This window comes from Poecile atricapillus, chromosome 1 (assembly GCF_030490865.1).
Source record: "Poecile atricapillus isolate bPoeAtr1 chromosome 1, bPoeAtr1.hap1, whole genome shotgun sequence".
In the NCBI taxonomy this organism is placed as follows: Eukaryota; Metazoa; Chordata; class Aves; order Passeriformes; family Paridae; genus Poecile; species Poecile atricapillus.
The window spans coordinates 72,512,317-72,530,796 of record NC_081249.1 but is presented as its reverse complement, the minus strand read 5'-3'; the positions used below and the strand labels follow the sequence as shown (position 1 = coordinate 72,530,796).

Sequence of the window (18,480 nt, the reverse complement as noted above, 5' to 3'; positions counted from 1 at the left end):
GACCAGAGGACCTTATCCAGGGACTGTAGATCTTGTTTATCTGGACTTTTGTAAAGCCTTTGACATGGTCCCCCCACAATGTTTTTCTCTCAAAATTTGAAAGTGATGGATTCAACAGGTGGACTATTACATGTATTAGGAATTGGTTGGATGGTTGCATCCAGATGGTAGTGGTCAATAGCTCAGAGTCCTGATAAACATTGGTGACAAGTGGTGTCCCTCAGGGGTCAATATTTGGATGGTTTTTTTTTCATATCTTCATTAAGGAATAGACAAAGGCACCAGGTGCATCCACAGCAAGTTTGCAAATGACACCAAGCTGAGGATGCAGTGGCACACCTGAATGATGCGATGCAATCCAGAGGGACTGGACAAGCTTGATGTGACTGCATGGGAATCTCAACCATTTTCAAAGGCTTCAGAGAAGTCCAGATAAAGGATAAATACCAAGTGCAAGGTGCTGCACCTGGGTTAGGACATCCTTCAGTTCCTGTAAAAGCTGGGGAATTGAACAGATGGAGAGCAGTCATGCTGAGAAGGACTTGTTGGTGCTGGTGGGTGAGAGGCTGGCCATGAGCTGTCAGTGTGCACTCCCAGCCCAGAGAGCCAAAGGTGTCCTGGGCTGCATCCAGAGCAGCGTGGGCAGCAGGGCCAGGGAGGGGATTCTGCCCCTCTGCTCTGCTCTGCTCAGACCCCACCTGCAGGGCTGCAGCAGCTCTGGGATCCCAGCACAGGGAGGACATGGACCTGCTGGAGTTAGTACAGAGGGGGAACAGTGAGGGAGGGAGAACCTCTCCTATGAGGAAGAACTGAGAGAGTTGGGGTTGTTCAGTCTGGAAAGTAGGAGGCTTCAGGCTGACCTAATTGTGAGCTTCCAGTAACTGAAGGGAACTTACAGGAATGACGGGACAAGATTGTTTGCAAGAGCACATAGTGATGAGACAAGGGGAAATGGGTTTAGATTTAAAGAGATTAGGTTTAGATTAGATATTATGAAAAAATCTTTACAAGGTAGCGAGGCAGTGGAACACGTTGCCCAGGGAAATTGTGGAAGTGTTCAAGGCCAGGTTGAATGGTGCCCTGAGCAGCATGGTCTAGTGGAAGGTGTCCCTGACAGAGGGAGAGGGGTTTGAAACTAGATGATCTTCCAACCCAGACCATTCTGTGGTTCTATGAGTATATGAAAGTCAAACCATAAAAGTGAAAGTTCTTCTAGTGTATGCTATAGGTGTCCAAAGTTGGTCAGGACACAAATACTTGAGATTATTTAGTTGATATAATATTTAGGTTTCAAGTTTATTTAGGTGTTTTGAGTTGAGAATGTTCAAGGAGTTCTGTTTTTTTAGAAAAGAAGTTTAGACTGGAAAATGTCACTGACAACCCACTGGGCCACTGTTGGTAAATTATGGGTTGTTCTGTTCAGTTGTAACGGTGTTTCCTTGGAAATTACTAGATCTTGCTTTAAAGGAGAGCTGCCGAAGGAGAGATTTTGGGAGAGTCATTGCGTACTGAAATAAACCTAATGAAAGAAATAAACACAAAAAAATTAATGTTATTTGATTCCTGCATTGTGTTGTACAACTAATTATTGTGTGTCACACAAGAGTTTTAGCAAATGTTTTCTTACAAACAGTTGTAAAATAAATAGGTCTTGCTGGTATGAGTTTTGTATTAAGCAGTTTATATTGTAAATGTCATACACATATCAATATTGCTATACGTTTGTAGTAGTAATAAATGAAAACTCCTTATTACTTGTACCTATCTCTATACTTAATCACAATTTTTAAAAATAAATGTTACACTGATTTGAACACATAATTTTTCAAAACTCATAATGGACTTTCTTATTTTCTTGGAATAAAAAAATTAAATTGTGGGTAATAAAAATTAGTGGCTCTCAAAATGACAAGTAATTAGATTACTGCAGGTAATCCATCTGCTGTAAAGGGTGTTTTTCCTCTGCTTTAGACTGTCCTGGAAGTAAGAAAAAGTGTTATTCCTGGGATAGAGTAGGTTTTTTCTCAACTGTCTTATGTATCAGTTTCAGAACTTGCGTTAAAAATGAGACATACATAATCTTTAGTATTGCATTATGTATCTTGATTTTCTGAGACGTCATTGTTCTTTCTTTCCTAAAACTTGAAGTGGTTGCAGAGTTTAGGTGTCTTTTAGTATTAAAAAGTTAAGAAAAATAAATAATGATTTCTGAAATAATTAAAAATAATAAATAGGCACATTTATTATACATAACATTAACCAATGCTCACTGTAGTTAGATGCAAGAGTAAGTTAATTTCTTTGACAAAACAGCCATTTGTGAAGACAGCTAAAGGCAAATCAAGGTTTTTAATACAAGATAAAACAATGATAAAATAATTTCTCAAAAACTAAGTATGACAAAAAGTAAGTATGACAATTTAGGTAAAATGTGAAAACAAAACTCTTATTGGAAGTGTTTAATCTATTTAAAATGTGAAGATTACTATTATTGCTAAATTATACACTCTTAACAGTTGCACCGAGGTTCAAACTCTTCACATATGGAGGGTCAAGAGGAACTTAAAGAATGACCCACAACAAAATAGAAAACTAAACACAAACAGAGTAGAAGAGAATAAAATTACAGCTGGAGATACGTATATGAATACGTATATAAATATATATAAATTATGTCTGGGAGCTGGCTAAAATTGTCTATTATTTTACAAATACTGAAATACCTTATTTCTTGAGCAGATATTTTGTGCAGTTAAAATGAAAATGTAGGCATTAAAAAAATTACTTCAGTGATTCACTTGAAAATTATCTGTGCAGTACATTGGACATGACCTCAAATTTGCCTGCCATAAAGATGTTCACCACATGCTGCACATACCTAGGTTATTTCAGTATTTTTGTTTCTGCTACTATTGAATATTTTCTGTCTCCACAAAATTAGTTAACTTTCTTTTCAAAGTAGTTCTCCTGTTTGTGTCCTGGTTTGCTGGATTTTGCTACAGGCTTGACAACCTTGTTTTAAGAAACAAGTAGAATATCCTATGACTTTGTGACTTAGCTTGTTCAACCAACCATACCTTTTAATTTCAAGCTTTTCCAACTAAGCTAATGCAGCATCTGTGTCTGCTTTAAAAAGTATTTTGCTTCCTTGCCTGATCAGTCCATGGTGTTCTTGATTCTACCAAGAAAGTATTTAATGCCTTGCTGGTTAAAAATGTTCCTTTTCTTTTTTTACTTTGCTTCTGTAACTAAAGTTCTTCTTAAAATATGACCTGGGGTTGGCTTGCTTTGGGGGCTTCTTAAAGTGATGGTCTTTATCTACTTCCAAAAAGGAGGATGGGGTGGGAAAGGAGCTCTAGGTATTTCTTCATAGGCTTTTTGATAGCTCTGGACTGAAGTGCTACTGAATGAGTGCAAGCCAAATGAGTTTTTCTAGTTTGAGACAATGCTTGCATCATCTAACAAAAAATTTTTCAATACTGAATAAAAGTACATTTGGTTATTTATTGATCAGATGAAGACTTAGTACTGAACATGCTTCAAGACTAACAAGGCTATGCCATGTCCCTAAGCTATTCACTTACAAGCAATAGAAAAAAACACCCTAGGCAGTCGTGCTTCATTGTTCACTTTCTGCTCCTTGCCAAGGAACTGCTGTTGTGAAACTCTTAAACTAATTTGTCTATTTTATCACTCTGCAGGGGTTTGAGAGCCTTTACTGTATACAATAATATATATATCAGTTCTGCCACTAACAATTAATTGCTTACATAGAGTTTGTACTTAGCCTCCAAAAGTGTATTGTTATCTACTGGTTTAAATATCACTAATGTGATATTTAATATCACAAATGTGATAGAATGTCCTGTCACTTAGCACTTCAGTGGAAGCATCTAGGGTTTTTGACTTTGTCTTGTGTCTTGTCCCATGCAGTGTCTGGGTTTTTTTCCTGTGCTTCTTTCCTATTAAGACAGTGTGTCCTTCCTGTCTTCCTTTTTATCTTGATAGTACAATGAACTACAAAATCTACCACTTCCTGCTGTTGTTACTGTTTTATAAACTCTCATTTCCAAGTGTCTGACTTGACAGTCAGTAATTGTTAGAGTTGAACAGCCCACTTACATTGAAATGTTAGAAATACTTTTTCTGTTTTAAATTGTGGTCACTTTTAAGGAGAAGTTCTGTGGTTTCAGACAGATCAAACTGTGGTTTAATAGTGGAGTTTCTTCCTCATATAGTAAACCACTTCTGTTTAGTTCAGGTAATACTCAGTTTGGTTTTAAGTAATCTCTGATAATGCTGTTGTCTCATACTATGCACAGTTCTACAAAGCTAGGTGCTTTTTATCCCAATTCACATGGTTAAAAGAAAGAAATCTTTATCAACCAAGACATAATTTCTTCTTTCTTCTTGCTTAGTTATATGGGGGGGGGGGGGGGGTTTGAGACCTCTTGGTGTTTATGATACCAAATTTCTTGAATCTGATGCAAATTGAGTCCTAGAAATTATACTGTTCTACCTTTTCTTTTGTTGTTTATTTAGTCCTGCTTTCTGGAACCATTTATTTTGCCATTTCTTCTTCAAATGCCTGTTTTCCAACCATAGAATTTGCTGCTCTTCAATAAAAACTGTATTACCAGATGCCTTAGACATCTGAATATGGTTTATCATAACTGTTCAGAATACTATTATGTAGATATTTTAGAAGAAAAAATTGATGGGTCCATCAGAAATGGCTTTGTAGTTCTGAAGGAAAACTACACAGGGCAGTTAAATCTGAGGTATGGTTTTTGTGGGAGCACAGGAGCTTCTTGGAAAGAAGAAGCAAGGAGGTGGCATGACTAGGTATCATAGTTATGATGGATATAAGCACATCCATACACTGGTGTGCCTGGAGTAATAACCTGTGTGGGGTTGAGGGGAAGAGAGAAAAGGCAGAACAGAAGCAGCTCAAACATTCAGTTAATGTAGAAATAGCTTGCTTTTTGAGGCAGGTATTTTCAGCTCTGCTTTTCTCAGAGACAGGAAGACAAGTGTTTTGAGAGTGGAAACAAAACCAGCAAAAAGACAGAACACTGGCAGTTGGAGATGCCAAGGAAAAGTACTGGACAAGTTATCTATCTGGCTGTTTGTAGAGTTCAGCTGATGCAATGTAAACATAAATCACTTGGTGTTCAAGGCCCACAAAAGCAATAGCTTCGTCTTCTGCTTTTAGGACTTGGGCAAATGCTTTTGAGGAAGAGTTTACAGTTGTTACTCATGGGGGAGTGGTTATTTGGATGCAGTATTTTAAGAGTAAATAAATTATACAGTTTCTTCTTTGCTGTTACAGACTCTGCTGATGCCTGTTTCTTTTCTTAGACATGTATGTTGCCTCTGGATTCATCAGGCCATCCTTTCAAATGAATCTGAAGTAGTTTAGCAACTGTTTTCTTGATTACCTTTCTAAGGGATCTCTGTTATCATAGAATTCCATGTAGCAAATATATCTGTTTTTCTGCTTAGAGAAAATGTTGTCTTCTTCTTTTCTGTTTGAACACAGTACTATGTTTCTGTCCTGGAATTTCCTGGTGTTTTTCTTAATTCTAATCCAAACCTCTTATTCCATAAAGCTACCATGAAGGTTTGCCTGGATTGAGAAGTATTTAACAATCTGGTTTACTGTGGAGTTTAAACTACAAAGCATTTCCTTTAACTGGAAGCAAATCTTTGGGCTACTACACAGCATTGTAGCAATCAGCTGCTGTTCAGTGACTGGCCCTTGCATGGGAGAAGTTGTAGCAAGAATGCTCTCTTACACTGCTAGTATGTCCTTCATAATGCTCTCTTAGCCTCGTGAAGGCAGATGAAGCAGATGGTACTGCTTTTTTTTTCAGTCAAGAGTGAAAGTGTCTAGCACAGATGCCTAGATTCAAGGCAATAATGGCTTTATTGAAGTACTTTTGCAGCCAGAAGGTTGAAGAACAGAGCCTTTCATTAGTTTCAGTTGCTAACAGAAATGAGGCTTCTAATATGCCCTGAAGTTATGGTATTGCTCTGACATTTTGGAGTTTGATTTTTATTCTTGGTGTATGATCTATGTAACAAGAGCTGTATACATCAGCTTATGTGATTCTTTCAGTAAGATGTAAAGGAAGGTCAAGATTCCCTCTAAAATAATAGTTGCTTTTAATGGCAAGAATCCTTAAAAAACCCTCTAAGTGAATTTTATTTCCAGGAATTAGTATTTTTGTTGAAACAGTTCTGGAATATGTCACATTCATCTGCTTGATCTTGCATTTTGATAGCTGCTTGTGTAGTTGCCCATTTGAGTTGAACACTATCCTAGTGAACGAAAGGAGTATTTGAAATATATCTAGAACCTAGTGACTTGCAAGAGTTTTCATATCACATTGTTTAATGTCTGTTATCTCTCATGAGATAGCTATCATGAAATAGGCCTAGAATTAAGTCTCTAATGTGCAAACAAATCATGAAAGAATAAATTAGTTTAGAATGAAATATAATGAGGAATATTCAGGTTTCTTCATCTATTGTAGACTTTATGCTTTGCAAGAGGTCAAGCATGCAATGGGATCTAGCCAAAATTACATTATCTCAATGCAGATTCTAGGTGGAGTAGTGAAGGAGAGGTGTAGTCAGACTACTGTGCATTAAGCTTCCCCTGAGAGGGCACTGGGCCTTTATTCTCTTGAAATTTTGCTACAGGATTAGCTTAGTTTATTTGTATTGAGAAATTGATACCGCTTTCTTTACTATTTTGGTTGTGTTTTAACTTCCATTTTACTTGAAATTACAGTCCTTGAATGTGCATGTAGATGCATAGGATGCTGTAGATGTGAATTTGCACATGGGAGGAAAATGACTGATGATTTCTCTAGCAGATTGGTTTTGTGTTACTTTCATCTTTGGAGGAAACTTGAAGTTGAGGCTAGTTTGACTGTGCAGGTTTTGTCTGGAGGCATTTTTCTCTACTGTTGAAATATCACGGGGAGCACAAGATGAAGCTAATACTTTATCTGAAATGGAAGATAATTGCCAAGAAAGCATCTTTGGAGAAAAAGACTTTGGTGTCCTAGTGGAGAAGCTGAACTGGGATTAGGAGTGTGTCCTTGCAGCAGAGATGGCCAGCTGGGTTCTGTGTTGTATCCTAAAATGCCTGACCTCTGGAGGTCATCTTGTCCACCCCCAGCTCAAAGAGGGTCACCTGGAGCAGGCCCTTCAGGACCACACCCATTTGAGTTTTTGATCCCCAAGGATGGGGACTCCCCAGCTTATGTGGGCAACCTTTTGCTATGTTAACAGGACTGCAGCCAGCAGGACAGAGGAGGTGATTTTTGTGCCCCATGCTTTCTCCCCATCCTTCTGTTCTTGAGACTGCATCTGGAGTACAATGACCAGTTTTGGATTTGACAGAATGAGAGGCATTGTCATAATGATGGAAGTTCAGTGGAGAGCTACCAAGATACTTAGATGTCTGGAGTACCTGACATAATAGGATAGGTTTAGGAGTGGTTACTTTGTTCAGCCCTGAGAAGCATAAAGGAGGATGAGTTATCTAATGGGAGGAGACAGAAGAAGACAAAGTTGACCTCTGAGATGAGTTACATAGTGGAAGGAATAAAGGCAAGAGACACAATTTGAAAACAAGGGGAAACTTACATAAAGACAAAGGTGGTTTGGTTTTGGTTTTTATTGTTGTGGTTTGTTTGATTTTGTGTGTTTTGGTTTGGTTTTTTCCTCCTATAAGGATGGTAAAATCCTCCTGAGGGGTTTTGGAGTGCTTGTCCTTGGAGATGCTCAGATTTGACTGGGCAAGATCCCGAACAAACAAACACCTTTGGACCTGCTTTGTGCAGGAGGCTGCACTTGACTTCAGGAGGTCTCCTCCAGTCCATATGATTCTGTGATTTTGCTCTTCTTAATCAAAGAAGGAAGGAGTGATTTTTAAAATAAAGACTCAGGAAGTTTTTCAATTTTTGCTCTTTACTTAGTCATTAGTGAAGATTTTGGTATTTTGTTCTGGTTTTCTTCTGCCAGTGAAGATCTTCTGAGTCCTGCCATAAACTATCAACAACATTGACACAGCTTTATGTTTTCCTTAATTTCTTTTCTAAACACTTACCCTTCCTGTGAGGATGGTTAAAATATTAAATTAAATATGTACTGTAGTAAGAACCTGAGAAAGCTGTTACAGTTCTCATCAGGGATTGAAACTCCTGCAGTGATGTCAGTGGGTGTGCATGGAAGAGTAAGACCAGGGCAGGAACTTAGGATATTTTCCTCTGAGCATTCTCTCACCTTCTCACTCTCTGTAGGTGAGGGCATCCCTTGAACTTTATGCAATGTTCCTGTATGCTCTTTTTGGTAAATCTCTAATCAGTGCTTGTCCAGCACTGATCCACTCTCCTTGTGAATGCATACAGTTTTTCCATCCATGACCATCTCTGGTAAGAGGTTCTGCTGTTCATTACATGAAGAGCTGTCTCCTGTTTATTTTCAAATTTGTTCATATTCATGTGATTTTGCATAGTTGTTAATATTAGAAAATACAATGAGCAGTTGATCCATAGTACCCTACATAATACCATTTTTGGTTCTGTCAAACCAAATGGTATTATGCTTAGGTTATTCTCCTAAGCTATCTTGTTTCCAGGCCAAAAATCCTTACCTCATAAGAATGCTCTCTGACCCTCTGTATTACTGTAACTTTCCTTAATTTTAGTGAATCTTCTGTTTGTTTATGGCAGTTAGAAGAGTACTTTGAGAGAAAGGATTCTCAAATGTTATTTTTTCTGGAGAATGACATTAATACTGCAGTCTTAAAGATGAAAGAGTTTATGTTGGGAGGAATTTGAGAGTAGTGTAATGTAATTGAGTGTAGTGTAATTGGTAGTCTCATCTGGAAATTTAACATGAACAGAAAAAAATTCTTTGTTTTCATTATGGGTATTCAAAAACATTAGAGATATAGTGAGGCTCTCTGTTGATGTTGTCAATGAAGGAAGTCGTTGAATTAGACTTAAAAATAAATGAGAGACATGTATAATACTGATTGAATACTTTCAGGTGTGCATTAATTTTTTTAATAATAGTGTGGTACTTCTTGGGTTTTTTTGAATGGCTTTAATATTTGAACTTGGAAGTTTAGGGAGTGCTGGAAAGAGTAAAAATGCAAGAAAGATGTTTAGCTTGAGGGAGATGATGTTTACAACATTTTAGTAGTGGTACATTTAAAGAAGGTTTGGGCCTTCTAATTTTCTTTTTTTCTACCATGCCCTGTCTTCTTCACTTGTGTAACAATATGTTTAAATTTCTAATAATGCAGAAATGCTGAAACATTCTTTTTAGTTGTTATTAGAAGAATAAAATGAGACTTTCGTTATTACAGCTTTGCTCCTACCCACAGAATCTTCTGCAAAGTTGGCGTGTTTTTTGGAAATTTTTATTCTTTGTACTCTTGATAAATTAGATCTAGGTTTGCTAAATTATTACTAGATAGCAATAAAAAATTTTCTTTCTTTTAAATCTGGAAGGGATGGGGTGAACTTTGAACTAACTTTGAACACTAAGCAACTTTGAAGATGTATGAAATTCGGAAGTTACTGACATGCTGTTGCACTGTTCTTTATGTGCATGATCCTTTCTTGATATCACCTAAATGATGAGGTATTTGAGATGCTGGTTAGCAAAAGCTATTTCTGCTTTCAAGGAATTTTTGTCGAAACATGTAGTTTGCTGACAATGAATTTTTTTTTGATAATGCTCTATATATTAATTTATTTAAACTATAAATTCGTTTATTAAAACTCTCATCTTGCTGTCTCTTGAAGTCACTGTATCCTTGGTTGGATTTCTCTTTTGGGTATGGAACTTGTGGAAGTTTCATTTGCCTGTGCATTGTTTTCCGATTATATTGTTGAATGCTCTTAATTGTTAGTTAGCATATTTGCGTCAATGCTTCTAGACTTTCATTTTGGTTTATTCTGGAGCTACCAAGGCTATTTGTGCAAGCAGATTTTTTTATGGTGGTTATCCATTAAGCACGTTCCAAGAAATCAAGTCCTTTGTAAATTGTAGCCTCCTGTATTATTAGTAATATAACTCAGAATTTTTTTTATGCTTTGCTTTTGTTTCTTAGCCTGCCAGAGGAGATGAATGTATAGCAGCAGAGTAGCTCCAACTCACAGAACAATATAGCTACTACATTTTGGTCTTGTATTAAGTGTGAATTTTGTCAATATTGTGGCTGATTAGGAAGATAATGATGTCCCAAGTAACATGTTTAAAGGGAAATAGAAAAAAATTAAAACAGAAGGAAATATCCTAGAGTCGTATTTTATACTCTCTTCTAGGCAGGAGTTTGAAATCCCTAGCAAAGGTTTCATGAAAACAGCATGTGGAAATTGTGAAGCTGTGTGGAAATTTTACTGGTCTGTGCAAGGTGCTACATCAAATTTCTGTCACAGGCATGTGGATTTGTATGTTTTTGTGTGGATGCTCTTAGTATAGGAAAGATGACATTATAAACCCATAAATTTCTTCTCTAGCTGTCTGTAAGACTGGATTTAACTAGTTTTCAAATTTGAAAAATGGGAAGAGCAAAAATATCCTCTGAAGCTTTTCTCACTCTGAGCAAAGTGAAGCACCTATGAAAGAAGCTTTGCCTTTTATTGCCCTTTCCATCCTTGAGAATAGGGAAAGAGGGAGAGAGTGCCAAAATAATTTCTTTAGAGGGGAAGAGATGTTATTTGTCTAAGTGATGGTTTTCTAATACTTAATAAGGTGACAGTCTGTCTTGTAGGAGGCCCATCATTTTTGATGAGGAATTTTCTTTATCACTGTCAAAACTATGATACTATTTCTATGGGCAGAGAAGGTGTCTAGATATTTTTTTCCGAAACTTGCTTTATTGTGCTTGAGATACTTGCTTAACACATATGTAATATGTGTTATGGCATATGTAATACACGTAGCACATCAGAATTATTGATTTTGTATGTTGACAATGTCATTGGTATTTCTGCTCTGTGTAGCTTTTTCTGTACTTTTTATAGAATGTTTGTTCCATTCTGTGGAAAACTGTTGATGGACTGACTGCTGTGTTGAGAGATGTCAAAATCGAGTCTGTTACCAGGTTCATGGAGTCACAGTTCAGCATAGAAACTCTGCAGTGTGTTCCTCCTGCCTGGAGGATTGGAGATACAATTTTTTTTCTCCCCAAAGTTTATTAATTCTTCATAGCTTCTTTGCTGTGCAGGTGACTGCACAATGGAACAGATTGCCCAAAGAAGTTAGGGAGTCTCCCTCATTGGAGATATTCATGAACCATCTGGGATGCAGTCCTGTTCAATGTGCTCTAGGAAGACCCTGCTTGAACAGGGTAGTTGGACCAAAGGTCTTTTTTAAGCTTACCCATTCTGTGAATCACATTAGCCATGTCAGATTCCTGTTCCTTTTCTTACAACCATTGTCCAATCAACAAGGAGACAGGAATAGAGTTCTTTCAAACTCTTCAACTCAGCACAACTTGTTGAATACTTTTACCACAGTTCAGTTTGCAGACAGTGGGATTTGGGATGGAATTGGGATGTTTTGGTTGGAGTTTTTTGAAGGGGCATGTGTGTGTCTTTGCACAAAACGTTAGTTTTAGCTGGCTTTTTCCCAGGAGTAAGACCCAGCCATAGTGCTGAATGCTCTTTAGAGGATGATGAGGGGAGTTAATACAGGCAGGATCTGATGAGGGAGCAGATGACAGAAATAAAACTTTTTTTTAATTTTGTTTGTGTTTTTTGTTTTTTTTTGTTTTTGTTTTTTACCATAGTTTAAGTCAAAAGCTAAGCAGAGTTTTAACTAACATTCTTTTGCTTTGTTTTATGTTTTAGAAATGTGGTCAATTAACATCTTGTACTGGCTGCAGAGCTCAGTGCAGTTTTTTTCACATGACTCAGTGCATAGGACCTAATGGATACATGGAGCCATACTGCTCAACTGTATGCATGAACACACACAAATCAAAATATGCTAAATCACAAAGTAAGTGAAAAGGGTGATGGGTTTTCATCACTGCTAAGAGTAGACTTTTAAAAAAGTTTGAACACTGGGGTTGGGTGCGTTTATTTTACGGTTAGTCTGTGCAGATCTGACTTTATAGTTTTTAACTTCATTAAAAAAACCAAAACATCTTATTTTGAACACCAGTAAATGGACCTATGAGGATTAGTTTTCCTCACTGGCCTTTTTTTGTGACATAAGAAAGAATTTTCAGCTGTCGTAAGGCTTCCTGTGAAAAAAATGCTAAAGCATAATGTGCTCTGATGTGTCACAGGATGATAATGCAGGTTTTTTGCATATGAATTCATATTCTCTGAATTCTCCTGTGAATCCCACCCTGGATTTTTTTTTTTTTTTTTTTTTTTTGGTCAAGCAGGAGATGGATAAGGAGGGAAGTAGTTATAATGCATATAGATATTCTCTAGGTGAAGCTTTTGATCCAGTAAATAAAACGTGTGTTCTTCAGTATGCAAAGCAGATCTCAACTTGAAGTTGAAAATGCTCCAGTGAATTTTATGGAAGAAGGTGTCTTCATATTTAGTACTAATCTTTAGTGAAAGTACTTATCTAAACTTCTGTAATTTCTTTTGTTTTGTGTGAATTGTAGAAGCTGACTGGAAAACAGACTAATCTTAGTTTTCTACATTAAAAACTGAAAAGGGCTCACCTGTAATACTCATTTTTTTCCTATTATTTTCTGTTTATTTTGTTTGTAAACTACATTTTTCTTTTAGGTATGGAAATTATTTGCCACTTTTGTAAGCGAAACTCTTTACCTCAATATCAAGCCACAATGCCTGATGGAAAACTGTACAACTTTTGCAGTTCCAGTTGTGTAGCTAAATTTCAGGTTAGCTGTTGTGTTAAATCTTTTCCTCCCTAAATATTTGTTTGCCTATGTTTGTGTTAAGTATTTGAATATTAAACTAACTTGCTTGTATATACATGCTTGAGAGTTACAATTAATGCAGCAGGTGTTCCTGGCTCATAACAATTTCAGTGATCAAAGTGCTGTTTCATAGTGATAACACTAGCAGCTGTCTTAAACTTATAAAATTGGATAATAGTAACCAATTTATGCTTTTTACTGTTAAAAAACACAAAGCTGTATCACTGCTCATCTTATTTTTACCACCTTTGCCTCTTCATGGATGTGAGCCTTGCTGTTTTGCATTGAAGATTAACAAATTTAGCCTCTTTTGTACTAAACACAATAACAAAATTCTCATTTTCAATGTGGAACTAATGAAGGATTGCCATGGAGAAAAGTGATTCCTTCTGAAGTGAAAGATTAGAGCCTCAGCCATTTCATTTATGGACAAAACTAGCTGTTAAAATTACGGCCAGAAACTTGGGGTTGCAAGGCTGATGACATGCACTCTGAATGAGGCTGCTCTGCTTGTTGAAAATGTCATATTATTAGTATGAATTAAGGTTAAAGCATAAGTGAAATGTGTTACAGCCATTAGTCTCTTGGTGATCAAAGGATATTTTTAAAGAATATGTTTCAATTTTTGTATGTAAAAACATTTTTCTGAGATTTGTGCTGGATAATTGGTAATTGTTTCCTCATGTGTCGTTGAAGAGTTACACCCACACAGGGTTTTCCCATTTATCATTGAACTTTGCTGTTTTCTGTCAACTGGACAGCAAACTGGTTTTCTTTAATATACCCTGGGTAGGAGTCTATCATGTAGCCACATTCTGTGTTTCCATCATAATCAATTTGGTACATGTCTCTCAGTGGAACTGATTAAGAAAATACTGTGTATTGTTAGTATGTAATAACAGACCTGTAATACTACTTGCAAGCTCATTTAACATCTATTTTATTGTATATGATTTTACAATTAATTGCATCCCCAAGAAATCTCAGAACAAATACAGCCAGGGAATGACACATTCAACCTGGGCCTTCTTGGATTTGCACATAAGTCAACATTAAGCAACATTTTTGAATAGAACTGCCAGATCATTTAATGCTGGTTGTGGGTTTGTGGTCTTACTGAGTCCTAATGCTCGTGCTTCTATTGGAGTCTCAGTGCTGCATGTAGATCTCTTGTCAGTCTTGCAGTGGAGTTTAATTGAAGCAGCCTTGCAGTCTGTGAGTTCTCAGTAAAGACCAAGAATGAGTAGGTTGTCATGTGTTTACAGTTTGCTCAACCAGCACTGTTGGATTTTAACTTTTGATAGTTTTTGTATAGTCATGTGTAGAAGAATAAAATGTATTCACCATAAGGCTAGAGTTCAATGTATGAGAACAGCTTCTTTGTTCTATTCATTTAGTATTCCACCTATCTATATAGGTGGAAAGGATGGTATACCACAATGTGAGCAGTGGACTGTAAGTGTTCCCTTGAGGCTTCTCTTGTACCTAAATGACATGTAAGGTATTGAACCTAAATTGAAAAAATAGTCGATTTACTGTGGTGCACCATATTTTTCAGTGTTAACTATTGGAGATAACTCTTGTTTTAATTTTCTGGCTTCATATTCATCCCTTTTTCGTGCTGTGCCTGTTCTTCTAGACTTTTTTCTTTAAGGGTTATGCCTCTCAGAACAAAGTAATTTCTATTTCAGGTCTGTGTTTCCTCCCTCCTGCAAGTATTTTGGTACTTTGGGTTTGCAAACGAGTAAGTTTGTTTTACAGAACTTCAGAATTGATTATAATTGTGTCTTAAAAAAACCTTTTGTTTCTAGCTAGTTGTTGTTTTAATGTATTGAAATATTGGAAAGATTGAGCTGAACTGCATGTTGTATAGTTTGTCCATATCTACATTCTCCTTTGAGCAGCCACCCTGTAAGAGCATTTGATCTTGTAAGAAAGTAAGAGAGAGAACAGCCTGCTTTATGTGGTTTTTGTTTGGTAGTTGGTGGTAGAACAGTGCGACTGAATCTTCCACACTCTGTCTTGGAGGATGTTATTGCAGAGTTAAAAATGAACTGTTCCCAAGGTGTATTGTTTTATATCAGTATCAATACTGGTACTTTTACTGGGTCAGTTGAAGGTCTTGCTGTTAAGGGAAAAATAAACTACTGATTATTTATTGTGAACATGGAGGCTGTAACACAAGTGTCTTCCCAAAGTTAGCAGCTATGTAAGTGTCTGACAGTGCCAGCTATCTGGCAAAACACAAGTCTGTGCAAAATTCACGCTAAAGCTTCAACTGATTTCGGTTTTGCTTCCAATTTATGGATGTATCTGTAGAATTGTAGGACCAGTATGGGTAAGAATTAAAACTACAATGGTTTTTAGCAGGATACTCTTCTCTGGTTTTTCACTAATGCTGTTCTCTTTCACCATTGTGATGGTGCCTGGAAGTGTTCTTGGCTGTATACATTACATCTCTCTTTTGCACACATGTGTGCACACAGACAAATACTCTTCTAAATTTGAGAATACTAAAAATATTTGAGGCTTTCATGCCCAGACTGGAAGGTGTGTGTGTGCATGAGTGCAAGGGAAATGTTTGTTTCCTTCCCTATTTTATTTTTAGTGCCCTTGATTTTGCTTGTGGAACAGTCCTGGTGAATGACAGCATGTAGAAGATTCCTCATAAGTGCTTCTCTCATGTGCATTCAGAACAACTTGATTCTTTCAAAGGTTTTTTTTTTTTTTTCCCTCAGCTGGAAAAAACACCTAACCTCGGTCTGGCTGCCTACTAGCTCTTCCACATGTACACTTAGGTACAGAAATGTATCCACAATTTGATTCCATGTTGCTGTGAGCAAGGATAACCCTCTGTCACATAGGCTGCCATGGCAGGGGCAGGCCAGAAGCTGGGCTGATCTGATGGTCTTCAGAGAAGATCCTGGGCTATGCCTGCCTAGTGTTCATTATTAAACTGGCAACTTAAAGCAAGTTTGAGCTGGTTGCATTGAAGGCTGAAAAGGGCTTTACAATCTTATATATATATATAATTTTTTTTTTGCTTTCTTGCACTTCCCATGCTCTTGTTTTTCAGGGCATGCTCTCAAAAGAACAAACATAAGTACATGACTTCAAAGATGCCTTTGATATGACATAGCATAGATAAAAGTTGGTGTTCAGGGTGACTGGTTTTAAGATTTTAATGAATTTATGATCTTTTTTCTTTTATTACTGTTTGTGTGTACTTATGCTCCCAAATAATTCCTAAAGGTCTTTTAAGTACGTTGTAAGTTAAAAGCAAAGCAAGATGGTGAAAATACTACACGTGTGTCATCTTGGCTCAAAATATTATGCAGAAGGAGTCCTTAATTGTAAGCAGGATAATTGAAACTTTAAGAAAGCATACAAACAAATGTGATTAACTTGATTTAAAAACCATCTTCTGCTTGGTTTAGAACTTTCAGTAATATGAATGCAGTTCTTTACAGATTTTTCTGGAAAAAAATAACCAGAGGAGCTCATAATAAAAAAAATATTGCTTTTGGGTTATTTTTAGACGCAATAATGCTTAATAACTTAGATTTGTTTAATCTATAGTTATGCGTAAATTTCCCTTAAATTCTGATTTTAAATAGTCTTGAACATCAGTGTTGTTCTCACTTCTCTAGCTTTTTGTTATTTTTCGATTACCAGCCCCATAGACTTTGTGAGTCTGAATTTCTACCCCAGTAAACAGTAATTAAAAGCAATAAAAGAAGGTGACTGTGACTCAGAAAACAACAAAAAGCTGTGTTTGAATTTTAACTTCTAGCCCTCACAACAGGGTGTTTGGATCCCATATTTGAAGATAACTACAGGCATGAAAGATAAGTGTTGCTTTTCATTTGGTGACCACTTAGTGTATTTCATCTTCATTCCTCCCTCTGTCTTCAGTATTTCTGTACAAGTACAGAAATTTCTGTATACATCTGCTAGTTCTTTACATTTCCTTCATTCCTGAACTGGAGGTGCTGGGTATTCTTGATTTCTCCTTGTTTTCAGTGAGAGCTTCAAAGGCTTCAGCATGTGTCAAGCCTTGCAAGTCTTCAGCTATTTAGAGCAGCCAAAGTGAAGCAAACCTTGCTCAGTCACAGGGACATTTTCTGGATATAATGGGAGAAATACGATAATATTGTGTGTAGGCATCAAAAAAAAAATTGTAGAAGTTATATATAAAAAGTTGTTATATGCCAATGGGCCATGGAAATACAGGTGTGATCTTCCTGCTGCCTGGCATTTGGTTCTCAGGTCCTGCCTGTCATTGGGAAATATGCATGACTACTTAATGTCTGCCAATTCTTGACCCAGAATAAATGCCTCTGCATAAAATGATACTGTTTGCACTGCCATCTAGCACTCAGCAGTACCAGCCCACATAGATCAGGGTTTCTGTCAGCAATAAGTCTCAGCAGAGTTTTTTATTTACTTTTTAGTGTAGGTAAACTCTTTCTAACATGAGAGTCTGAAGAAAAATATCCTGTAACAGAAATGTTTTGAATTTTCACTGTTACACAGTGGAGAGGTAGTAACAAAATTGTCTAAAGAGGATTTGTCTTTAAGTATATTTGTTTTGCTGCAAATAGTGTGGGAAAGTTTGTTGAAAGATGTAAGAAGTTTGTCCTGGAGTCTTCAAGTGTCTGTGATTACTGCTGATTCAGATTTATATATATATATATATAATCACATCTATCTAGTAATATAATATAATATATATTACATTTATAATACACCAATAGTTTGTGCTTAATCGGGGAATATGCAAAACCACACTATTCTGTTGGCACATATAAGACATACTGAAAGATACAGGTACTGTATAACTGAGTTCTCCTGCCTACTGATTGCCTCAGAAGTGCTTCAAAGAAATTACTCAGTTGCAGAATTAAATTATCATACCTAGGCATGCAATCTATAGTATTTTTCTCAGTTTTAAACACCTGGATTGTTTAGGGGCTGGCTATATCAATAATTACATCTCTCTGCCATGGGATTGAGACTACTAAAGACTGTTAGCTAATTTTTTCTTAATCTGAGTGGATGTGAGGTTTCTGGCTGAAAGCTTTTCATTTTAGTAGTTGTATTTTCAAGTGGTATGCTTACGTAAGATGTTGGTAGTCTGCCTTGGTAGGGTTTGGCTTTGAATATATTTGTTTGTTGGTCTTTGTCACCAAAATAATACAAGCTGTGAAATGTATTTATCTGAAAAGATATGTTTTGTAATTAACAAAAGTGATCAGTTTGGGGATACTTTTTATTTATTTTTACAAAAAATGTGTTTACCCTTAAATAAAAGGCATAAGAAAGGTAAGGTAAAAAAATGAGACTTAAAGTAATTCTGGTGGAAGTAAGGGTAAAGACTCAAAATTGGAAAACCTGGGATGACAAGGGAAAAGGAATTAAGGTAAAGAACTGACCTGCTGTGCTTTTGCCAGAAATGCTCTTGAGTTTATAAATAAACTACTAAATTCTCAAACACTGCAAGCTTAATTGAAAAAAACCCCATGTTTTAAAAGTAA

The 18,480-nt window shown here is 36.5% G+C and overlaps 1 protein-coding gene across 8 annotated transcripts in view; it reads left to right on the top strand.

Moving 5' to 3' along the window:
- The window catches only part of ZMYM2 (zinc finger MYM-type containing 2), an 87,451-nt gene that overhangs the window by 32,026 nt on the left and 36,945 nt on the right, over nt 1-18,480 (top strand). For 7 of the 8 annotated variants that reach the window (XM_058844547.1, XM_058844546.1, XM_058844549.1 and 4 more), the window contains 2 exons: nt 11,886-12,036; nt 12,789-12,904. The exons of the other annotated variant lie outside the window; for it this stretch is intronic. In XM_058844547.1, coding sequence (XP_058700530.1) covers nt 11,886-12,036; nt 12,789-12,904 — 267 coding nt within the window. The remainder of the gene's footprint in view (nt 1-11,885; nt 12,037-12,788; nt 12,905-18,480) is intronic. 8 annotated transcript variants of the gene reach the window in all.